Source organism: Leucoraja erinacea, chromosome 10, assembly GCF_028641065.1.
Source record: "Leucoraja erinacea ecotype New England chromosome 10, Leri_hhj_1, whole genome shotgun sequence".
Classification (NCBI taxonomy): Eukaryota; Metazoa; Chordata; class Chondrichthyes; order Rajiformes; family Rajidae; genus Leucoraja; species Leucoraja erinaceus.
Genome location: NC_073386.1, coordinates 21,295,064 through 21,321,168, shown reverse-complemented (window position 1 = coordinate 21,321,168; position 26,105 = coordinate 21,295,064). Strand labels below are relative to the sequence as shown.

The 26,105-nt window shown below is 41.3% G+C and overlaps 1 protein-coding gene across 2 annotated transcripts in view; it reads left to right on the top strand.

The window, feature by feature from the left end:
- dmap1 (DNA methyltransferase 1 associated protein 1) overlaps positions 1-26,105 on the top strand; it is a 50,151-nt gene that overhangs the window by 12,968 nt on the left and 11,078 nt on the right. For both annotated transcript variants that reach the window (XM_055641660.1, XM_055641661.1), the window contains exons 5-10: positions 847-1,005; positions 2,829-2,996; positions 3,825-4,010; positions 10,122-10,193; positions 19,979-20,051; positions 21,683-21,978. In XM_055641660.1, the coding sequence (XP_055497635.1) occupies positions 847-1,005; positions 2,829-2,996; positions 3,825-4,010; positions 10,122-10,193; positions 19,979-20,051; positions 21,683-21,978 (954 nt within the window). The remainder of the gene's footprint in view (positions 1-846; positions 1,006-2,828; positions 2,997-3,824; positions 4,011-10,121; positions 10,194-19,978; positions 20,052-21,682; positions 21,979-26,105) is intronic.

Sequence of the window (26,105 nt, the reverse complement as noted above, 5' to 3'; positions counted from 1 at the left end):
CATGTCCAAAGTATTTTAAACATTGTAATTGTATCCAGGTTTACAGCTTGTTCCCTAAACCCACCATCCTCCATGTGAAAAACCAGCCCTTCAGGTCCTTTTTAATTATTTCTCTGCACTGTAGCTTTAGACTCCCCTATCCTTGGAAAAAGCCTGTGACCATCCGTCTTCTCTACACCCCTTTTGATTTTATGTACCTCTGTAAGGTCTCTCCTCAGCCTCCTATACTGCAGGAAAAATAGCCGAAGCCTCTCCATCCAACTCAAGCCCTGCAATCCCTGTAACAGTCACCATCATTTGCCTCACAGCATTAGAGACCCGGGTTCCATTCTGAGCTTGGGTGATGTTTACAAGGAGTTTGCTTGTTCGCCCTGTGACAATGGGTTTTCCCCCGGATGCTCAGTTTCCTCCCACATGCCACAGGCGTGCAGGTCAGTAGGTTAATTGTCCTCTATAAATTACCCCTGGTGTGCAGAGAATGGATGAGAAAGTGGGATAACATAGGACTGGTGTGAATGGGTATTGAAGGTTGACATGGATTCAGTGACCCGAAGAGCCTGTTTTCATGCTGAATCTTTTAATCAAAGAAATCATTTTTCTGAATTAATGCAGGCAACATTAATTTGGCTGTCATATTTTTCATATTTGCTCTTGTGACTGTATGTGATCAAAGTTAGATCCTCGTCAATTTTTAAGGACAATTGAAATAGACTATAAAAATGAAACTTCCAGTTATCCAGACATTGAAAGGGTCGGAATTGCAGCTGTCCAGAAATTCCACAAATTTATATTTAGCTTATTTTTTATTGAGGAAAGTTCAAAAGTAAATTTATTTGCAATCTATAGGCTGTTCAGGTGCCTGTATACTCAGAGCAAGAATATCAGATGTGTCTACATGATGATGGATGGACCAAAGCAGAAACAGACCATCTCTTTGACCTCTGCAAGCGCTTTGATCTCCGTTTTATTGTCATCCATGACCGTTATGACCACCAGCAGTTCAGGGTGAGTAGAGCCAAAATGAATAGATAGAACCTGGTAAGCACTGGAAAACGTAAACACCTGTGAGCAATATAAATGTGTATTAATTTCTAGTTAGGAAAATAATTTGTGTAGGAAGGAACTGCAGATGCTGGTTTATACCAGAGATGGACACAAAATGCTGGATAACACAGTGGGTCAGAGAGCATCTCTGGAGAAAAGGAATAGGTGACGTTTTGTTTTGACCTGAAGCGCCACCTATTCTTTTTCTCCAGAGATGCTGCCTGACCCGCTGAGTTACTCCAGCATTTGTGTCTATGTGAAGAAAATAATTTGTTCATTTTGTGGACTTTTTTTATAGACCAGTATATATTATACTTTTCTCTATAGTTCAACAGTTTTTAAGAAAATTTGTTCTTGGAGATATCCTAACGTCACAATGGAAATACAAATTCTAATCTCAAGCAGTTATTTTCAGATGTTTCTTCATTTAAGTTACGGTTTACAATTGTATCTATGGTCCCCATTTGTAATAAACATCGAAGGAACCAGTAGAAAATCTAGCTACTTCTTTCTGTAACTAATAGTTTAAAAAAATTACGTCACTTAAGTGACAGGATGATATTCAAAGCATACAGTGCATTCTCTTAAAAACACATTGATACAGGGTAACAGGAGTGAACGTTTCACAGACATCACTGAACCCACAAAATTAAAGGATAAACAAAATCTGGAAATCTACACCACTGAGTTCAATACAAATCTATTACTCGTATTGGAATGACTTTTAAATCAAAGAGTTAGTATTGCTGTAAGCAATTTAATGGATTCAACTGTTTCTTGATTCTTAGACTGGGTGAGACTGACGTGATATAGTGAATGTGGACTGTAACATGGTAAATTAGTTTTATTATGCTGGATCATCTGAGTAACAGGATTCATTGCAGATGATGTTGCTTATATTTATCCTAAATGTCATGCTCTTCCAGTTCACCTGAGCCTGCTTGCTATAAAATGGAAACTTGAGATTGACTGTAATGCAGTTACAATTGATAACATCAGTGCCTGAAAACTCATCCTGGGCTTCTATCTTTTAGATCTTTTGAAAATTAATCTTGTTGAGTTCAACGATACAAATGGACAAATCATTATTATCAAATTAGTCTATTTAGGTAATTCATGCTGAATTGCCATAATTTATAATCTTGTGTTTTATTTTGTTCTGGATTTGATCAGTGCAGCTCACAAGCATTTCTGTTTGGGATCTTTGCATAATATCAATTATACTTGGGTAGAGAGAGTACCGTTAGCTAGTAACCAAGGCAACTGAACAATCAGATGGTGTTTATTGACATGCAGAGATTTGAGAATCTTACAATAGACACCATTTTTCCTTCACAACTACATGATAAAATGATGTTGTTCATGTATTTATTAGCAAGGGAGAGACTTGCGTAATGATGGGGCAAATTAGGTCCTACAAACTATTCCAATTGGTATTTTTCAGAATGTCATAACGATTGTTACAAATTTCAGATATAAAACCCTGAAAGAATACGTTTAAACATATGTTCAGGTGTAACAAAAATGTCAGTCCAGTATGTTATTTGCTATTAAGTTAATATTGGATCAGCAAAAGGTACCAGGTCCTTGCATTACAGGCATACATGGTCCATAAGATGGTTTTATCTTGTTTGCTGCTCTATCCAATTGCTGATCACATTAATTCCTGGATTGCTGAGGTACCACCAGTAAAAGCTGGCGGTACCTCAGCCAGCAAAATATATTTTGGCAAATGCTTAACGATAAGTTTATTTCTTTAATCTCTAATTTTTTTCCCCCTACAGAAACGTTCAGTAGAAGATCTGAAAGAGCGATATTATAGCATTTGTGCAAAGTTAACAAAGATCCGAGCCCCAACTGGTGCTGATCCCAAGCTTTCTGTTTTTGATGCTGGGCACGAAAGACGGAGAAAAGAGCAGCTTGAGAGACTGTACAATAGAACACCAGAGCAGGTAAAAAAAAATCTGCTCGGTGTGTAAAATGAAAGACAATTTTTTATTTTGCAGTTGGAATGAAAAATAAACAAATTACTTAAATACATATCAGGTCTGCCACCATGTGAAGCAAGAGATAAGTTTATCTGGCATTAAATAAGAAGCTTGAAAGTCGTCTGCTATGTTAAATACATTTGTATGCCTAAATTAACATATATCCATTTAAAAACATATTTCAATATCAAAGCAGTGACGTTGCTGTTTCTTACAGGAGTGATAATCCACATTAGAGTAATTTGAGTTTCATAGAAAAAAAGGATTGTGGATCCAAGCAGGGAAAAGACTATTTTTGATTTGTCCATGTGTAAAACAAAATGGGATTAATTAATAACCTTAAAGTATGGGATGTGTAGAGTAATGTGATCATGGTGAAAGATTTTCACATTTAGTTAGAGACTGATAAATATCTGACTGAAACTAGACTGAAGTCAGCTATCTCAAAATCATTTCCCTCCACGAATGTATCCTGACCTCCAGCACTTTGTATTTTGCTCTAGATTATAGCATCTACAGTTTCTTGTGTTTCTGTTGCAAAATATTTTATTAGTTTTAGAGACCGATTTCTGCATCGTCCCAAAATGTACCTTCTGATCCACAGCAGTGTGGTTACTCGCACATAAGGGGGAAATTAGCGGTAAACAAATTCTCTTTGCCCATCTTCCAAAAAAAGGCTCACAGTGCATTAACAGAGAAATTGACCTCTAAAGTTGTACAATAGTATGCATCTATTCAACGAGGCATTAGAATTAGTTTAATGTAACACTTAACTCTTTCCTTTTTTTATAGGTGGCTGAAGAAGAATACTTAATACAAGAATTAAGGAAAATTGAAATGAGAAAAAAAGAACGAGAAAAGAAAACACAGGATTTACAGAAACTCATCATAGCTGCAGACAACACCACAGAAATGCGCAGGGCAGAGCGAAAGGCAGCAAAAAAGAAACTTCCGCAGAAAAAAGAAACAGAAAAACCGGTGAGACTCCATAAATCACAGGGTATTTTTTTCAAAGAAAAATAATAGAGAATTTGAATTGGCCTTGCTCTCACCCCCACTTCCGCTCTCTTCCCCCCCCCCCCCCCCCCCCCTTCCCTCCCCCCCAGACAGAGTTGCCCAAAAAAGGCGTTGACTTGTTTCTCCCAGCAACTACTTCTCATTAAAGCACTTCACTGGCATGGTTGCAGGCAACTTATAACTAGATGGAATAGATACTCTAGATACATATCCATTTGTGTCTCAATTATTTTAACAGAGTTGCTGATGGTAAAAGATCAAAAATCTGCATCACTGGGATTTTAGGATGAGAAATAAATTAGATTATTCAGCTTGAAATTTTGCTGAATGACCAGTCTTACAGAGGAACAAGAATAAGCTATTTAACCTTTTGATCTGCCCCGTCTTTAAATAAGATCAGGCTGATATATGAACCCAGAATTGCCCCTTTTATTATGTTCAATAAATTACTGAATTTTAGAAATTCAGTATGTCTCCGTTGACCTTATAATTTCTCCAGATGCATCATAGAAAGCATCCTATCCAGATGTAATGCAGCTTGTTATAGCATTTGCTCTGCCCAAACAACAAGAAATTGCAGAGCTGTGAATGCAGCCAATTCTATCATGGAAGCCACCGTCTTTAACACTTGTTGCCTTGGGGAAGTAGCAAACCCATTTAAGGACCACCCACACCGTTGTCTTTCCACCATCTTTGCTTTCCTATCAGACCTCTCTCATGCTATTATTCCCGATAGATTATTCCCGATGTTGGGGAAGTCCAGAACTAGGGGTCACACAGTTTAAGGATAAGGGGGAAGTCTTTTAGGACCGAGATGAGAAAATCATTTTTTACACAGAGTGTGGTGAATCTGTGGAATTCTCTGCCACAGAAGGTAGTTGAGGCCAGTTCATTGGCTATATTTAAGAGGGAGTTAGATGTGGCCCTTGTGGCTAAAGGGATCAGGGGGTATGGAGAGAAGGCAGAGATGGGATACTGAGTTGGATCATATTGATCATATTGAATGGCGGTGCAGGCTCGAAGGGCCGAATGGCCTACTCCTGCACCTATTTTTCTATGTTTCTATGTCTATGTTTCTAAGGCTGAATTACTGTTCTCCAAATCTACCTTGTTGCAGCCCTTGCAGCTTTTTCCTTCACTTTCTCTGCAGTTGTCACACTATTCTGCATTCTGTTTAATCTTCTCTTTTGCATTGCCTTGATGTATTCTTGTAAAGCACGATTTGCAGTGGAGTTCTAAGTTTCTACTACACTGCAGATAAATGTATTTTTCTAATATTATTCGAGAAAGGGCGATCTCCATGTTAAAACAGTGGCTCATTGTCCTGGATTCCCCAATCAGCAGAAATAATTTATATCTAATCTTTTGGTTCCTCCCCTTGATCTTGAAACTACGATGAAATCTCCTATAACATTCTCCGTATTCAGAGTCCAGATTTTATTCCGATAAGTTTATACCACATTACTGCTTTGACCAGTGTAACTCTAAGCAAAGGTATCAATAATTGGGCATATTACTCCAGATCTTGTGTATATACATGACATATCATTTTAACTCTTTTGTATTCTAATTCTCCTGGTAAACTGGTATTCCAATTGAACATTTGATTGTTTTCTGAACCTCCCCATAACATTCATTACTTTCTCAACACTCCCTCGTGGCCATTCATAGGTCACTTGTCAAAGCACGAATGTTGAATGCAATTACTGGCATAGACACCTCATTGTCTGGATTCACAGATACAGTTGTTCATAGAATTATCAGAAATCCATCTTAGTTTCTTATGCCAGAGACATAGTTATTATTAAAACATTGTTTCAGATCAGAATTTCAGGCTCAGGTCTTTGATTCTTTTGATGTAATTGAAGTGTTTGTTCTGTAGAATGTGATCAACCAGTTTAAAATTCTAATGTTATATTTAATAATAAATCTATTTCAGCATAGCACTGGGCAGTACAGTGATGTAGCAATTTGTGATGCAGCTGCATAGTTCCCACCTTAATATTGGATATTGTCAGTGTGAAGTTTGCAAGTTCTCCCTGTGACTGTGTGGATTCACCCAGGTCCTCAAGTTTCCTCCCAGATTTCACTGATGTACCAGTAAGTTAATTGGCAACTACAGATTGCCCCAAGAGTAGATGGGTGGCTGGTGAATTGAATTGATGAGCATGAGAGAGGACAGTATACTGGAAAATAAGTGGGAGAATAAGGTTGATGTTAGAAGGGTCAGCTTTGACCTAATGAACCAGATTTGATAAAGGACCTCGAGGTTAATGAGCCATTAGGAGGTAGTGACCATAACATGGTCGGGTTTAATCTACACTTGGAGAGGGAGAAGGGTAGATCGGAGGTGTCAATGTTACAGTTCTTCTTCTGTTGCATGTCTTTTAGACCTGCAGCTCTGTTGAGGCGAGCCAGGCCAATGTGTCATCGTCCAGGTCAATCAGACCTCGTTCACCATTCGGTGGCCGGTGTTTTGGGCAACTGGCGACTATGTGCTCCATTGTCTATGTTGGGTCCCCACAATCGCAGGAGGCGCTGTCCACGAGGCTCCACTTCTTCATCGCTACTCCATAGTGTCCGATGCCTGTCCTCAAGTGGTTGAGGGTTGTCCACTGCTTTCGGGGCAGGTCCTGGCCAGGGACGTCCTTGGGGTCATTGATGTACTGGTGTTGCCTAGATGATTCCGCTGACTTCCACTGGTCTTTCCATCTCGTCTTGACCCAGGCGGCCTTAGAAGCGTCAGCCGGTGTTGTGCAGAGCAGCTCTTGGGCATGCGTGGCAAAGGGGCGCCGTGACTGGAGGCGCACTCGTCGTGGTGTCTCTGTGACGATCTGATGGAGGAGGTGGGATTCACTAGTCTGTGCCTTTCGAGAGAGGGCTTCTCGTCTGATGTTGGCTGGGATGATGCCAGCGAGGACGGGCAGTTGGTTTACTGGGATGGCTCGTAGGCATCCAGAGACAGTCCGCAGGGCGCTGTTGAGGGCAGCATCCAGCTTCTTGGCGTGAGAGTGTTACAGTTGAATAAAGGAGACTATGGGGCCATGAGGGAGGAGCTGGTCAAAGTTGACTGGAAAGATACACTAGCAGGGATGACTGGAACAAAAATGGCAGATATTTCTAGGAATAATACAGAAGGTGTAGGATTAGTTCATTCCTAGGAGGAAGAAAGATTCCAAGGGGAGAAAGGGGCGACCATGGCTGACAAGGGACGTCAGGGACAGTATAAAAATAAAAGAGAAGAAGTATAACGTAGTAAAGATGAGCGGGAAGCAAGAGGATTCGGTAATGTTTAAAGAACATCAGAAGCTAACCAAAAAGACAATACGGGAAGAAAATATGAGGTACGAAGGTAAGCTAGCCAAGAATATAAAGCAGGATAGTAAAAGCTTCTTTAGGTATGTGAAGAGGAAAAAATTAGTTAAGACCAGAGTTGGACCCTTGAAGACCGAAAAAGGAGAATTTATTATGGGGAACAAGGAAATGGCAGATGAGTTGAACAGGTACTTTGGATCTGTCTTCACTAAGGAGGACACAAACAATCTTCCTGATACAGTAGTGGCCAGAGGATCTGGGGTGACGGAGGAACTGAAGGAAATCCACATTAGGCAGGAAATGGTGTTGGATAGACTGATGGGACTGAAGGCTGATAAATCCCTAGGGCCTCATGGCCTGCATCCCAGGGTATTTAAGGAAGTGGCTCTAGAAATCGTGGATTCATTGGTGATAATTTTCCAATGTTCTATGGACTCTGGATCAGTTCCTGTGGATTGGAGGGTAGCTAATGTTATCCCACTTTTTAAGAAAGGCGGGAGAGAGAAAACAGGGAATTATAGACCAGTTAGCCTGTCATCGGTGGTGGGGAAGATGCTGGAGTAAATTATAAAAGATGAAATAGCTGAATGTTTTTATAGCAGTAACAGGATTGGTCCGAGTCAGCATGGATTTACGAAGGGAAAATCATGCTTGACTAATCTTCTGTAATTATTTGAAGATGTAACTAGGAAAATGGACAAGGGAGAGCCTGTGGATGTAGTGTACCTGGACTTTCAGAAAGCATTTGATAAGGCCCCACATAGGAGATTAGTGGGCAATGGTGCTTGTCAAAGACCATTTCTATCAAAACCCTGCCTTACCACCTGTCATTTGCTGAATCTCCCACAATCTTCTGAGATCTGCCATTCACCAGACACATAAACACTGTGGTTACAAGAGAGTGTCAGATGCTTGGTTTACTAATTAAGTGACTTGCTTCTTGATATTCATCTGCATGCTCAAAACAGGAGTACAATGGAATAGTCCTTGTGGCCAGTTCCACTGCTACTCAAGAAGCTCAGTCCCATCTAGAACCAAACAACATGCTTGACTGATAACTTGTAAGTAGCCAAAACATACATTTCACTCTGCACAGTGGCTGCATAGTGCACAACTTTTCTTTTCTTGGCTATTCTGGCAGTAACAGAAATCTGAATGCTGCAGCGAAAAAGACCAAGGATAGGAGATGTAGGGTTTCGACCCGAAACGTTGCCTATTTCCTTCGCTCCATAGATGCTGCCTCACCCGCTGAGTTTCTCCAGCATTTTTGTCTACCAGCATATCTAGGTTCCTTTGTATCACACCATTCTGACATAGATTTAGAAAATAAAAACAAAAGCAGCATCTGTAGGACAAACAGAAGACACGAGTTCTAAAGAAGTCTTCAACTTGAAACGTTAATTCTGTTTCTGTTTCTCTTTCCACTGATGCTGCCTGACCGGCTGAGGTTTCTAGCATAAGTGTTATTTCAGATTCCCAGCATCTGGACTTTCTTGTTGCCTTGTCATTTGTTAATGGTCATTGGCTGTAAATCCAGCAATTCTCTGTCCAACAGCATTATAGAATGCTGCTGCAGATCAAGTAGATGGCTCATCAACCACCACCTCAATAAATTCCGCACATCCCAATGACATCAAATTGCCAAAAAATGTAACATTCAAACTACCCCTCCTGGTATTGCTCTCTGCTTCTGCCATTGATAATGCATACCAGAAGTCACTAGCTTAAGTTGATGTTTTTAAGCATTTAGCCAACAGGACATGCATCAAAGTTATGCATATAAACATTCCTATTTGCCAAAGTGAATTTAAGTAGACTTTAATCCATGTTCCAAATTGGGCAAGACTCATTTGCATACATTTGTCCAATATTCCTCTAAACACTTCCTATCCATATATCTGTCCAAATGTATTTTAAAGTCGTTATTGTGTCTGCTTCTAGAGCTTTCGCTGGCAGCTCATTCCAGATATGGACTACCCTCAGATTGAAAAAAAAATCCTCTACCCTGGGGAAAAAGACTGAACGCTCACTTTATCTATGCCCTTAAGCCCTCATGATATTGTACACCTCATTCTGAAGGGTCACCACTCGGCCTCTGACATGTCAAAATAAAGAAGTTCCAGCCTACTCAATCTCTCCCTATATCTCAAGCCAGCAAGTCTATGTAACATCCTGGTGAATCTCTTCTACACCCTCTGTAATTTAATGACATTCTTCCTATCGTTGGGCAACCCAGAACTCCACACAATACTCCCATTGTCTGGCCAACATCATGTATAGTGGTATCATGTTGTCCCAACTTCTGCACTCAATCCACTTCCCTATGAAGAAAAAGCAAGCCGAATGCCCTCTTCTTTGCACTATCCATCAGACCCACCACTTTTAAGGAACCAAGCATCTGTATTCCCTGACCTTTCTGTTGTGTAGCACTCTCCAGGAATCTACCATTTACTGTGTAAGTCCTATCCTGGTTTGACATACCAAAGTGGCCTAATTTAAATCTTGTGAACTTGGATATCATTCTTTGCTGTCTACAGTACCACCAATTTTGGTATCATCTGCAAACATATTAACAGCATTAACTAAATTGTCATTGAGACCATTAATGTATATCACAAACTGCAGTGGACCCAGAAACAGCCCCTGTGGCACACCACTGGCCACAGGCCTCCAATCGGAAAAACACCCCTCCACAATTATCCTTTGACTCCTACATGGCTCTGTTCTAACATATTCTGCCTATTTTTTGTTTTACAGACTGTACCAGAAACCGCAGGTATCAAATTTCCAGATTTCAAGTCTGCTGGAGTCACATTACGAAGTCAAAGGGTAAGAATTTTAAAACACTTCAATAATGTTTAAAATAAGGAGACAACTTTATAAGCGTGATAGTGGGAGTGTACCATTTATCATTTTTTATAATTATTATTTGATTTGAACAGTGGTGCACAACTTTTACACAGATCAAGTTCGCAATCTGAAATGTGTCTGACCATCAGTCACACAAATGTTGAACACCTGTGCATCTCACCATGACCATTCTGACTGTGTTCAGTCATTGGATTCACACAGGGTTCAGCAGCAGAGCACTGATCTCTTGCAGTTTCCCAGCAGTTATGTTGGAAAATCTGCCCACTGAACCTGTGTCAGGTTAGATCTGACATGAGTTTATTCATGTGAACAGAGGAGCAGTGCTGCAGGGATATGAATAAATGTCAGGTTGTTTACTTTTCTTGAATAATCAACTTAAACGTATTTAAGTGTTTTCTGGTGTTTCCGTTATTTTTAACTTTTTATTAACCTCAAGGTTTAATTTTTAATAATTTATGATTTAATAGTACGATTAATTCTTACGGTCAATTTTTGATTAAGCAGTGATTTACAAGCATTCAAAACTAGATATTAAAAGTCTCTTGACAACCAGTAAACCTGTGGGGCCACAGGACCTGGAGCCAGCTTTGAAGGATATGCGGATTACTGAAACAACCTGCAAGTCACATGTTGTGCACTGTAGCTGCTGAGTTTTAAATGAATGGCTTCTGGGTTTTGTTTTGAAATATTAACCTTGCTCCTTAAACCACGTTTAGTTTTCTGGGGATGGTTTCAGCGCTGCTTAAAGTTATTCTAATTAATATGAAAAAAAATTAACAAATTATTATATTTGAAAGAGCCCTATTTTCAATGTTTTCTTGAAAAGGATATATATTAATGCTTTTTAAGTTTTGCGCTAAAGACAAGCTCAGCTTTTGCATGATTAATAAAGTAGTTTGGTTCCTGAAGAAGCCAACGTTACGTGACAATTGGTACAGTTGGGGTAGAGTAAAGCCTTAATTTTTGCAAGGATATATTACGGAAAAGGCTGAAAATCCTGAAAACAAAACTAATGTGCTGGTAACTCTGCTGTTGCTTTGATGCTAGCCATGAGCTGCCATAGGTGATGTGTGGATCAGACAAATCATTCATAGAATTGTCATTATTGCAAGATTGAAGAACACAAAGGTTCCAGAGAGTTTTCTTCCCTTTTTCTCACTAGAAAATGTATCATACTACAGGTGCACAACCTTTTATCCGAAAGCCTTGGGACCAGACACTTGTCGGATTTCGGACATTTTCGGATTTCAGAATGGAAGATTTTTAGCGTAGATTAGGTAGGTAGCGCGGGCGGCTTGAAAAGTCTGGAGCTGCTGCCTCCTCCCGGGTGACCGGGAGACTCATTGCATAAATGTTAGTCAGTTAGTTTGGAGGGATTTTATGTGGTGGTGGTGGAGTCGGGGTGAAGGGGGAAACTTTAATTCTTAGTCCCCTACCTGGTCGGCGACTCCCAACCTCGCGGAGCTGGGGGCTCCGACTCCCAACGGGCGGCGCCGGTTGGAGCTCCGACCCCGGCAACTCTACCCCTGGCTGCGAGGCGCTCCAAATCCAGCGCCGCCCGCGGTCGGACGTCCCAGCTCCGGGAATGTCGGGAGTCGGCGGCGTCGCAGCGCTCGGATTGCGGCAAGCTCCGGAGCCTGTGGCCGCCGACACACAACATCGCGGAGCGTCGCTGGATTTGGAGCCGCGGAGCTGGGGGCTCCGTCCGGCCGCGGGCGGCGCCGGTTGGAGCTCCAACCCCGGCAACTCTACCCCTGGCTGCGTGGCTCCAAATCCAGCGACGCTCCGCGATGTTGTGTGTCGGCCACAGCGCTCCGGAGCTTGCCGCACGGCGACCCGGTAAGGCATTGCCCGCTCCCCGCTGATATCCCAGCGCTGCGACGCCGCCGACTCCCGACATTCGCGGAGCTGGGGCGTCCGGCCGCGGGCCGCGCTGGATTTGGAGCGCCTCGCAGCCAGGGGTAGAGTTGCCGGGGTCGGAGCTACAACCGCACCGCCCGCAGCCCCACCGGCCACAGCGCTGCGGAGCTTACTGCACAGCGACCCGGTAAGGCATTGACCGCTCCCCGCCTCTCCGACCAGGTAGGGGACTAAGAATTAAAGTTTACCCCTTCACCCCCCTTCACATAAAAGCCCTCCAAACTAACTGACTAACATTTAAGCAATGATTTACAGATGTTTAAGCGTCTCCCGGTTTCCAGGGAGGAGGCAGCCGCTACAGTAGTACAGACCTGGGTTGACCGTGGGTCGTTTTGGGTCAAGTTTGGCGCCAAACGCGAGCTTTGGTGCGCAGACGACATCTGGAAAAAATGGCCGGTTTTCGGAGCTTTTCGGTTTCTGGAACACCGGATAAAAGGTTGTGCACCTGTACTCTAATATGTGAAACAAACAAAATAAATGCATGTTGGGAATAACATCTAATAGCCTGGAAAATCCTCATCTAGGACCATCAAATTCCCAATTATTGAATACTTATTATAAATCCTCTTTTGTGGATGGACACAAAATTGATAAACAGTTTTAATTCGATCTAGGCAGCGTTTGAGAGGAAGTTTAAAAATAATTTTGTTTAGGTTGTGACCAAACCTGTTTGTGACCCAACCTGTTTGAGGGAATGATGCCCACTGAATTTTCCACTAATTAATTCTTATGAGATGACCAATGAACATAATAAATGGAAATATGATTGTCCTGTTCTATTCTCCTAAAAAAATACAGACTGCCAGCACTGATATCTTTAAAGTATGGCATCTAAATCCTTGAAATACAATAAACAGGGATTATTAAAATGCCGATGCAGATTTACAATGAAAGACAAAATGCTAGAGGAACTCCACAGGTCATGCAGCATCTCTGGAGAACAAGGATAAGCAACATTTCGGATCTGAGCCCTTCTACAGACTGTAGTTGGGGAGGGGGGGAGGAGAGCGATGGAAGTTGGAAGAGTGATGGAGGCAGGAGAAAGCCTGGGAAGTGATAGGTTGATATAGGTGAGGGGTTTGATTGCCAGAAGGGTGGACAAAGGTCGGAGATGGGAAGAAGACAAAACTCTGAAATAAGGAGAGAATGGGCACAAAATGTGGTGTGTGTCCCCCCCCCAATACTGGCCTTTCTGTCTTGGGCATCCTCCACTGAAAGAGTGAGGCCACCCACAAACTGGAGTAACATCACCTTGTTTTCCGCTTGGGTAGTAACACAGTGGTTTGCACGTTGAATTCTTCAATTTTAGGTACCGTATTTCCTGGCAATGAAGATGCCGGGAAAGATTTTTTACCAAAAAATAAGGCACGAAAATTTACCTGCGTCTTGGAGGCCAAAGGTTAGGTTGTTAGCCAAGAAAGATAGACTTGGCTATCCCTCAATATAGGAACATCAAGAACAATGTTGTAGTACTGAGGGAAAGCCAAGTCTATCCCTCGTTGCTGGCAGCTGATGGGAAGCGGCTGTAAAAGGACAGCGCCGCTGGTGGGGGGAGAGTTCCTTTCACAGTGTGTAGGGAGTCTGGCCTGGGTCAGCACGGGCAGGAGCGTTAAAAAGGAGGGGGTCGGGGATCATGCCAGCAACTCACTCACCGCTGCCGCGGCACACCGGGCACGGAGCCACTGCATTATGGCTGGGGAGGGAAGTAGCTCGGGTAGCTGCGAGCGGCCACTGGGACCAAACAGCAGAACCGGCCAGCGCCTTCTGCCGGCCTGCTCACCTCCTGGCAGTTCTCTCCGTCTGAACACGTCTCTCCTGCTGCTCGCTCATGTCAGCCGCTTCCCGCAAATCCTTAAATTCCGACTGCCTCACTTGCTGCGCTGGGTGACACTGCATGGTATTCACTGCCCAGTCCATATCTTTCAACAGCAAAGATCATAGAGCGGAGCGGGTCAGCGGGCGATGGATAACAGGACAGCGGGTGGTGGAGCTCCTGTGTCAGCGCGAGTAACCTCAATTGTTCCCTTGAACTAGTATTGTCATTCAATAAGATCACAACTGATTCAACTTGTCCCGGTGTGCTCCTGTTTTTCACACCATCTCTCCACCTGCCGTCACTCTCCACCCCCCACCCATTCAGTCATTCAGAATGGAGGAGATCTGGAAGCCTTGGGCAAATTGAATTGTTACTTTCTTTATTTTTGCTTATTTATTATTTTGAACATGCGGATTGTCCCGCCAGCCTTTTCTCAAAATTTCGCAACTCAAAATGGGGGTGCGTCTTCTACGCAGATGTATCTTCATTGCCGGGAAATACAGTAACTTGCCAACAACAACCCTTTCCTCTACCCGTGTCCCTTTCCACCTATATCCCTTCCTCTGGCTGCACATTTTGCGCATCATCCTTCCTTATCTCACAGCCTTTTGCCTTCTTCACATCTCTAGCTTTTGACCACCCAGCTGCCAATCAAACCTCCCCTTACCTGAATCCACAGATCACGATATAGAAGTTGGGAGGTCATGTTGCAGTTGTATGAGACATTGGTGAGAGTGTGGTGTTCAATTCTGGGTACCATGTTATAGGAAAGATGTCTAGCTGGAAAGGATACAGAGAAGATTTTCGAGGATTTTGCCAGGACTAGATGGTCTGAGCTTTTGGGAGAGGTTGAGTAGGCTGGGAGGTAGTTGAGGCTGGGACTATCCTAATGTTTAAGAAACAGTAGACAGGTACATGGATAGGACAGATTTGGAGGTATATTGGCCAAACACAGGCAGATGGGACTAGTGTAGCTGGGACATGTTGGCTGGTTGGGCAAGTTGAGCTGAAGGGCCAGTTTCCATGCTGTACTCTATCACTCTATGACTTGCCAGGCGTTGTCCTGCCCCAACCCCTCTTCCCGATTCTACCACAAGTAAAATCAGTCTGAAGAACAATCCTGGCCCGAAACCTTGCTTAACTATTTTTTCCAGAGAAGCTGCCTGACCCACTGAGTTACTCTAGCACTTTGTGTTATCTTTTATTATTAAAGTCCCAGTTTGGTAGTCAAAAGTTTAGGCCCCAGCGTGCTGCATCTGATATCACTGTTGATATATTATGAAAAGGTAGAACTGTACTATTTATGCAGGTGAAGTTATTGAATTATTGTGCCAGAAGGCATGAAGTCAGAATTTATGTCCATTTTTACAATGTTGAATGCATGTAAATTCAGTAATTTTGAAAGATTGCTTTGATAATCCACCAAAAAAAGATTGTTAAACCATATAAGATAAACTTGCTCCATGCTTCAATAATATGGAAGGCTAATTTATTAGAAGGGTACACACTGTCAACAGCCAAAGTGTACTTTAATTTACTATCATCACTAACATTTCATGATTTATATCACCAATGTAAAACTCATATCTGAAAATGTAACCACCGTCAGTTTATTTATCTTCAAGACTGATGAGCACAGACCAGTCAGTATGCAAAATTTATTTTATCAAAGTGAGGAGTTTATTACTCAAATACATTTAATAATGCATTAGCTCCTGTGGGGGTTAACATGTTGCAGTTTGTTTATCAGGATGACTTTAAAGAAGTGATCATCCAGTTCAAATATAAAACACTCTGCGGAACCATTTGAAAAAGGATTAAATTATTTCTCTAAATTACAGTTTTTTCTACATATTCTATACTTTTTTTAATCTATTCAATTGTTACTTTTATTATGAATTTCGAAACAATTTTTGATAACCTAATATTTCATGATCATCTGATCAAGCCAGCTAATTGTGAACAATGGGAATGTTGATGTGGGCTACAATGGTAGAGATTTGTTTGTGATAAGCGGCGCAACAAAATCACTTTTGTCAATGATTAATGAGTAATTACATTGAAACAATAATTGTAGATGAGGTTCATAATCTTGCCCCTGGTATTGGCATAATATTTACTGATCTTGAATATGTTCCAGCAACCAAAGGTGCTTAAAAAATGTTTGAATTGCACATGCATCTTGTTTGAATTACACATTTTAATTGTCGGAGAACCAGTATGGGGTCAGAATTGTTACCTTCTCCTGGCCTTCCCGACATCCTCCCCCCCCCCCCCCCCCCCCATCAACTGGTACTGGTTGGTTGGATGGGGGGGGGGGGGGGGAAGGGAGGGACAGGCGGGAGACGGGAGGCGAGGTGAGGGTGGACCACCACTCTTTCCACTTATCGTTTATTCTGCAGCACCATTCATATAACTGAGAGAAAGCAATAATTATTATACTTAGTAACATGAATGGTAACTCTGCCATTTCAAAGTATATGGAGGAAATATCATTAATGATCATATACGCTGACTATATGGGTTTACATTTGAGATTCTAATTCCTTCCTATATCCCAAATAAATTTATTTTGGTAGATTATTCAGTCACTACAGTAAGGTGTTCCGAGTGTACAGGTGAGTGGTAGAATCTGGAGGAAATTGAAGGGAATCTGGGGAAGAATAATTGGGACTTTTTGAGAGCAAGGTTTTAAGATGACAGTTGAGAGCCTTAAAACAGATTTGAGGGATGAAACTTTAACAGTAAGAATGGTTGATATTTGGAGCACGTTGTCAATCTGATACAATTACTATGTTTAAGAGAAAGTTAGACTGATACATGGAAATAGACATGGCATAGGAGGATACGATCCTGGTGTGGATAAATGGAATTGCTGTAAAAAGCCATAGAGCATTGGAGATAATGTTAAGTAATTACACTTTAAAAAATCTTAGGCTTTTTCTTGTACTTTGGCTTACTTTTTATTATTAGTCATAGAGTGATACAGCGTGGAAACAGGCCCTTTGGCCCAACTCGCCCACACCGGCCACATTGTCCCAGCTACACTAGTCCCACTTGCCTGCGCTTGATCTATATCCCTCCAAACCTGTCCTATCCATGTACCTGTCTAACTGTTTCTTAAACGATGGGATAGTCCCAGCCTCAACAACCTCCTCTGGCAGCTTGTTCCATACACCCACCATCCTTTGTGTGCAAAACGTAACCCTCGGATTCCTATTAAATATTTTCCCCTTCACCTTGAACCCATATCCTCTGGTCCTCGATTCTCCTACTCTGGGCAAAAGACTGGGCAAAAGACTCAGTGCATCTCCCTGATCTAATCCTCACATGATTTTGTATACCTCTATAAGATCTCCCCTCATCCTCCTGCGCTCCATGGAATAGAGATCCAGCCTACTCAACCTCTCCATATAGTAGCTCACACCCTCTAGTCCTGGCCACATCCTCGTAAATCTTTTCTGATCCCTTTCAAGCTTGACAATATCTTTCCCATAACATGGTGCCCAGAACTGAACACAATATTTTAAATGCGGTCTCACCGATGTCTTATATAACTGCAACATGACCTCCCAACTCCTATACTCAATACTTGATCAAACTTGTTTTTAAACCAACATTTTTGGGACATTTTCAATATTTAGTAATGATGAATTATTTTGTTTGTTGCGTGAACAATCACATATTCATTGTTGCATGAAGGAATCAGTTATACAAGGGAGTTTATTTTTAAATGCTTTGCTTTGTTCTTTGGTTGAATTCAATTATATTTTGATAATGGCTTGTAAATGGTATGACACAGAATGAGATTATAATTTCTAACTGTAATAATTGTGGAAGACAGTTCCTTTGATTTGTATAAAACATAGCCATATATCATTTCATAGAATTGATGCAATATCCCTGAACATATTTTGTATAATTAATGTTATTACGCATCTGTACTTTGTGCTTCGGTGATATATTTGGTTACAGAACCTATTCCGCAGGTTCTATTGTGATTCTTATAGCCCAAAGACCCCAAGGCATTGAAATTACTAAATGCTATGAATAAACCAGGTGTAGATTATAATGGGAAAAACATAAATACACACCGTTGGTGTAGCCTGTATTAAGATGTATAATCTCATGATATTACTGTATCATTTGTGAAATTGTATCAATTACTGACTGCCACCAGATTTCTGCTTTTCAAATTAACGTGGGTCAGAACTTAGCTTTGGGGGCTGATGGTGGTTTGCCACATTATCCTTTTGAAGACTTGACTTGGATTCTAATTTAAACTAGATTGATAAAAAATAATTGTCATAAACCTAAAATGAGTTTTACTATGACACAAGCCTTGGTAAAACAAAACATCCCCTAATCATTCATAGATTTGCATTATTAATAATTTTATTTGGAGAGGTCATAAATTAGTTGAATACACGAACATTTATCGTTATTGCTTGCAACCTTTTTTTGTGGTTGAACAGTATGATTAATCTGAGAATTTTGACACTGGCACTTATCCAAATTAAACAGTTCTTTGGTTTATACCTGGGATCAAGAAACCCAAGTCGTGATGTGTAATGAAAAGATTTTATGTGCTCTGTTCCACCAGTGCAGGACTGCAGAGAGATTAACCTCACGCTTGGTTTAGTGCCTCTCCTGAGGCCATCCCAGAGTCAACCAGTGTGCGAGCAAAGCAATGTGGTCTTGGTGAGGAAGCCTTGCTCCACAAATGCCTCTTAACAACAACAAAGCCGGGGAGGACCTCTGCTGGCTGTAACAAATTGCATTTGATTTTAATAGTTTATAAATATGAGAAATTTTAAAATCCCTTACAATTGAAGTTGGCAATTAAAACTAGAAAAAGTAAACAATTACAAAGCCACGTATAATTAAACTAGAATAATTAAACAAAACATATCGATTTTCCATCCCCTTTGTTTCATGTTTCTATGTGATAGCATAATGATACTACAGCTTCCTCATTCTACACATTAACAAAAACATACCTGATCTCTTTGTTTGGATGCAAGGGTAAAATGAATGAAGGGTTGCATTATAAGCAACGTTGCATAATTATCAATTGATTCAAACATGAAATTTGGATCTCTATTAAAAAACCTTTAGCATCAGAAATCTTTTTCTGCCTCCTAATTTATCTTTTTGGCAAGGATTGTACTCAATTGAGTGGAAGTCGGATAAGAGCACTGCATTTACATAACCATGGGCCATCCAAGTTGCTGCAGATCGATTGGTGTATGTATGCAAAACAATTTACATACAGGTTACAAAGCAGGATACTGATAGAAATGAAAAAGGGACAATTTGACAGTACTCTTGTAGGATTTACTGCAGTTCAATGGCATTCAGAACTCCTGGCGGTAGCCAGTGTAATACAGCCCTCTAAGAAATTTGCTCATACTTCCAGCCTGTTTGAAGAAGTATCCCGACCCGAAACGTCACCTCCTCCTTCTCTCCAGAGATGATGCCTGTCCTGCTGAGTAACGTCAGCATTTTGTATCTATCGCCAGCCTGCTTTATTCCTATCTCCAGCCTATTGGTATTAATTAATTTAAAAAAATCTTTGTTATGTGATTTCCAATATGAACTTCAGGTTAAAATGAATGTGATAATCGTGTGAATATTTGTGAGTTTTACTTGGGTTGAGAAAGTGTTAGACAATGGAACAGTTCTCCATTCAGCACAGTGCAGTATTGGAATAGCTGCAGCAAAGGAATATTTTGAATATTAATAGATTTACAATGTTTTGGGAGAAAATCAGTTTGTATTAGTGTAATTATTTGCATCTAATTTTGTTTGAACTTTGTGGTATATTTCCAAAACATAACTAATACATTTATATCTTCATTCCTATATATGTTGATGGTTACGATTGAAAAAAAATAATTGAAAACAGATCTAATATTTGTAAATGAGATACTATGAATGTTTAAAAATTGTTGGAACAGTTGTAATAAATGTGTCTGATTGTTAATATCCTGCTTCCTGACTTTAGATGAAACTACCAAGCTCAGTTGGACAGAAAAAAATCAAAGCCATTGAACAGATGCTCACGGAATTGGGAGTTGGTAAGCAAGGAATGATTATATTATTGATTACTTTCAAAAGTAAAAAGATGTGTACATTGATTACCTTTATGCTATTTACTTTGAGCAATATATTCAGAGTGAAGTTGCCAAATGTATTTAGTACTAAACTAAGTGGGATCCGTTGGGTCCCATGTTCACACGGGAGGGCTGGTCCCCCAACGTATTATTCCATCAATTCCAATATTGGTGGCCAGTTGGGGAGGGGGGGGGGGGGGGGGGGGGGCTTTCTGGAGCGCTAGTATGGGTGTTGTGGGCCAAAGGGACTGGTTTCCAGAGGGCTAGTATGGACATTGTGGGCCAAATGGATTCTTGGGCTGGCAGCTCAGTCACTCAGGACTGGTGGGCTGGCAGTTCACTCACGGCTATTCCTTGAAATTCCATTTCAAGCAGATTGCAGGCCACCAAAGTCAATTTCATAGCATTTCAGGCAGAGTGCAGGCCACCAAATGGCCAAACAACTCATTGCATTGTCATTAAGGGCTAACAAATCATTTATTGCAAGTACATTGCAGACTCACAATTCAGTTGATTCACAGCTTAGAATCACAGTTGTGGACTCTCCCTCGCGATCATCCAGAGTGACTGACTCACGTCCAGGCATCTGGGGTTTTATAGTCCTGCCCACCCCCCCCTCCCGGAAGGGGCATTACCTTCATTGTGGTGATTGACAGGCGAGAGGACCATTCAGCTGATCTCAAGATTTTTTGAACACTTATAACTTTTTTTTATTTTTCATCGATCGGAAAACTCCTCGGGGCTGCCTCAGCGGAGGAGGACTGTGAGTAAGATGGCTAAAACCCATAGCGATATCGTGTAGCGTTTTTTCTAAAATCAATATACAGCGCAGACAGGAAGTGGTTAAGATGAGACTTTTAGTTATATAATAGATTTGGGAAAAGGACAATGAAAATAATGTGCAATGAGATTGTCATAGTCTTTTGCTGCTTCAGACTTAAAATTAATAAAATCACTTTGAGTTGCAGAAAATAGTGCTAGTATTTCCCTTTTGCTTTTGGAATTTGGGTTAAATCCAGTCAAGATTGATGGACTAAAACTGCCCTTTTGTGTTTAGTTCTATGTATAACCAATTGCAATTGCAACTTGAATTCACAAATTCAGCACTCTTTAACATTACCCCCTACGGTGTCATCATGGAATATGCATTCAAATTTGCTCTATATTATATTGTGCAAAATTTGATTAAAACTGACAACGTTTGATTTTTTTCCTATAGAATAGGAAAACAAATTCTGATAAGTGCCAGTGTTTTATTGTCAGCATTGTGTATAAAGTCATTTTGGACTATCTTGACATGAGGTTATTAGTCAAGCATGAATTGTTTTTTGCAGACTTACACTGGACAATTTCATGGCTCGTATGTCTTTAAGAACAAACTAGCAATACTTAAACTTGCTGCATCGTAAAATGTTCTACAGATAAATTATAACCTAAAATAAAATGAACTGTCGTGTACCTGATAGTACCAAGCTCCCATGTTACAACATTATTAATGCGTATTAGACAGCTTTTAGATAGGCAATCCTGCTGTTTGCACTTATGAAAATTTACAAAAAAATGTTTATATTGTTTTGGTTGATCTTGCTTTGCAGATCTAAATCCAATGCCCACAGAAGAGATTGTGCACATGTTCAATGAACTTCGCAGCGATCTGGTGTTACTGTATGAGCTCAAGCAAGCTTATGCCAATTGCGAATATGAGCTTCAGATGCTACGACATCGATACGAAGCACTGGCAAAGGCAGGGACAACCAACTTAGCATCAGGAGAAGGCTTTGGCATAGATGGACAGATAGGAACTGTGGGAACTAGTTCTGAGGAAATTAAGGGAGAAGGAAAAGATCAGTTCATTGATGTTGTTGGAGCTGCACCTCTCACACCAAACTCGGTAAGCACTGATAAAAGGATAATATTTAGCAACTCTTAACTAAATTTACACTGGCTAATAAAATAATGTTATTTTGCCAAAGTGGTTAAAATGTATAATTTATGAATTATGCCTCTTTGTATTGAAATATCAAGCTTTCTATACTGTCATTATTTAACCAATTTTTAAGTAAAATCGATATTAAAATGATGGATATCCATTCGGTTTCTATAAAGTTTTCCTTAGTATTATAAATATATGAACATTGTTTTCACTATGTTAATAGATATCACCACTGGAAACCTGTCTATCTGATTGTACTTCCTTACATGTATAATTTACAGCACTGTACTCATTCTCAGCAGGGTCTGATCAATGTTTACTAACCATATGTTAGACAGTGCAATAGGGCATTTTGCTATACAACCATAGCTATTGTATGTTATTAATGGATTATGTTAAAAATAACCTTGCCAATTAATTACTTGGTTCACTAAGTGGGGTGGCGCAGCGGTAGAGTTGCTGCCTTTCAGCACTTGCAGCGCCAGAGATCCGGGTTCGATCCTGAATACAGGTGCTGTCTGTAAGGAGTTTGTACGTTCTCCCTGTGACCACGCGGGTTTTCTCAGAGACCTTCGGTTTCCCCCCCACACTCCAAAGACCTACAGGCATGTAGGTTAATTAGCTTGGTGAATGTTTAAATTGACCCTAGTGTGTGTAGGATAATGTTAATGGATGGGGATCGGTGGTTGGTGTGGACTCTGTGGACTAATGTTTGAGACTTTGGCACATGCATATGTGAATGCCAAAACCTGGAACCAGCTGAAAGATTCTTTTCTGGCAGATCTGTTTACCACGTTCTGCTTCCGGGACATTCCGCAGCATTAAAACTACTTCATGTCTTTGACTAAAGGTTGGGTTTTCTCAGCTTTTATTTCAGGCGCCCATATGGCTGCAGTGTGCACACTGTTTAGGATCAGGACATTCAGTGAGTTCAGCCGATGAGAATAAATGGTATTAGTTATAAGTACTGTTCTGGTATAGAGTAAATTGTTACGCAACTTAGTGTTGAAGGATGGCAAGTAACATTTATTATGTTGCCTCGAGAGATTAGTTACACAGTGCCCTCCATAATGTTTGGGACAAAGACATTTATTTATTTGCCTCTGTACTCCACAGTTTGAGATTTGCAATAGAAAAAATCACATGCGGTTAAAGTGCACACTGTATGTCAAAAGCTTCAAGTAGTGATGTGATATACTTTAAGCTGCTGTGCCACAAAGATACTTGTTGCACATCCCTTTATGTATGCTTAAACAGTTAGGGCAGATTGCATATCTGACTCACTAATATGGTTGATTTGTAATTGTCTGTCTAGATCTGGGGTAATTAAAGAAGGGCTATAAATGCCAACATTGCCAGCAACATCTGCACATGGTATTCCTAAATTTAGAATGTTTGAAGGCTAATTTATTTGAGATGCATTAAAATAGATTAGAGGGTTTAATTGATACTAGACCAACTGGGACCCATTGGGTCCCTGTCACACGGGAGGCCTGGCCCCCCCACGCAATATTCCACCACTCACCCACAGCCCCCACGGGAGGCCTGGTCTCCCAATGCAAGCCGTTCCCCAACCCAGCACAATATTCCACCACTCACCCGTTTCCCCCAATGCAACCTGTTCGCCCCAACGCAATATTCCACCACTTACCCATAGCCCCCAACTGCACAGAGGCGGAGGCTGCGGCCTACCTTGCCCTGCCCTGGGTGCTGCTCCTCATCCTCCCCACACTCTTCCTCCTCGCGGGCCCGGTGCCGCTCCTCGGGGCCGGGGCTGTTGGGGGGACGGGCCGGGAGAGGCAGAGGCCTACCTTGCCCTGGGTGCCGCTCCTCTTCCTGCGCTGTTCCTCCTCGCGGGCCAGGTGCTACTCCTCGGGGCAGGGGCGGTCGGGGGGTATGGGCCAAGCAGCGTGGAGCTGGAAGAGGAGGAAGGAGAGGGCTGCGGGCCCAGAGCAGCAGTGAAATCGAAGGGAACATACCCGTGGAGGCGTTGTGTCCCCGTTGTGAAGCGAGGAAAAAAAATGGCGATCTGAAATTGTGGAAAGGCAGCACTGAGGACCCATGGGGTGTCCTTTTGATGCCAGTCAAGTAAAGACGGGAGGGGTGGGGCAAGTGGGGGCGCTGTTTTTTTTTTAAGTTAAAAATGTGAATCGCTTGTAAAATATAACATCAATCTGAATGAAACTTGATGCACCAAACAACAGGACAATTGTGAGTAAGGTGGTGCATATATTGTAGCGCTGTCATGTACCATTCTGCCGTAGTTCCTGGGTCACCTGCACGCACACGCACACACACACACGCACACACACACACACACGTGATGAGAGTTTTCGTAATATAATATGGAGCAATGCAAACCCCATGCTCATAAAATTTAGAGAAAGTGGTTGAAGAATTAAATTAACATGCATGTTTCCCATATAAAGGGTGGTGCAAATGGGCATTCCATTCAAAATGGAGGATCAGTTGAAGTGGGCAGGACTAGTGTGACCATTTTACAATGACAAGATATTGAGGTACACTGAAAGGCAAATGGGGCAGATTTATAATGATGGAATTTATACTGTGGATCAGGCTCAACTCTGACCCATTCCTGTTCTGGTGATTCTCTTATATAAGAATAGTTTTTTTACAAAACGGATCCAGAAATCTGTCTCACTTTTCTTCTTTATAAGATCTAATGACATTTGCTAACTGCAGGAACAGAAGTTTAGAAGTAATTGCAAACTTTTTTTTCCGTTCAAGACTAAAAATTGCCTGATTTCAATTCTATAGAAAAAAAGTTGCAATATATTTTTGATTACTGCTGAGAGCTAGTGGATGATTTTACACTATAAAAAATGTTTCCTAAGATGCGAATGGCTAGGAATGTTAGAATGTGGTTATGAAGTGCATGTAAGAGAACCTGAAATCAATTGTTAATTGCTAAGCCGTCACCACAGAGACTCTGGCATAGAAATCCAATCTTGTTGCACATTTTCTTAAGCAGTACCAGTCTGAAATGCTGCATAAAATCAATTGCAAATTGCATTTGGTCAATTGCAGCAAGACATGCTCATATTGAAATATCCCATCAGGTTTTCTGAAGAAGGGTCTCGACCCGAAACGTCGCCTATTTCCTACGCTCCATAGATGCTGCCTCACCCGCTGAGTTTCTCCAGCATTTTTGTCTACCATCAGGTTTTCTGGTGCATGTCACCCATATTCACATGAAGCATTGCAGAGTGACATTTTTCATTGTATAAAGCACATTCAATATCTTTTGAGTATGTGCAACTAAATGCGTGCTAGTGAAAGTGCTCATGAATGTCGTACATTTACTACTACCATCAGTATGAATGTGAGCAGGACATGATTAGCCAAAAACAGAAACTTGGGAACTTTTGGTCTTCTACAGGAGCAACTTACTCCTTCCACTCATGTTTCCAAATGCTAAAATTTCTTAAAGCTGTTGTGACTGAAATCTGCCACTTTCTGCATTGAAGCTCCACTTGAACCCCTATGTCTCTAGAAGTGGTTAAATGTCATCATGGACTCATTGGTCCTCAGATTATTTCAGTCAGCGGTGACTGACATCTACCATTGTTTCATTTGCAGCACTTTGCTGCATTCATTTATCAATGGGCCATTCTTCTCAAGAGAGCATGTCAACTGAATGGAGAGCAATAGATGCAGTAGGTACATCTGAAGTTCCAATAGAATAAAATAATGCTGAAGGCTGTTTATGTAAAGGAAAAATCATTACTCCCTGAACATGCCTATTGTTAATGATCACCACCTGTACTCGCCCATGGTCAGTGCTATGCACCTGGTGAAACTTGAATGACTTCCAGCCAAAAATAGCTTTCTCTGCCCGGCACATTCCGCCCATGTGCTGGACAACTTGGAAAACACAGATTTTTTCCAATATCTTTGACAACTAACTCTAGGCTGGACTTCCTACATAGGAAAGGGGATGACATCATGGCACAGCTAGTAACCTGGGTTTGGCTCCTGACCTGGTGTTCTCTGTGTGGGGCTTCACATTCTCTCTGCACCCATGTGGGTTTCCCTAAATGCTCTTGTTCCAAACCTCATTTCAA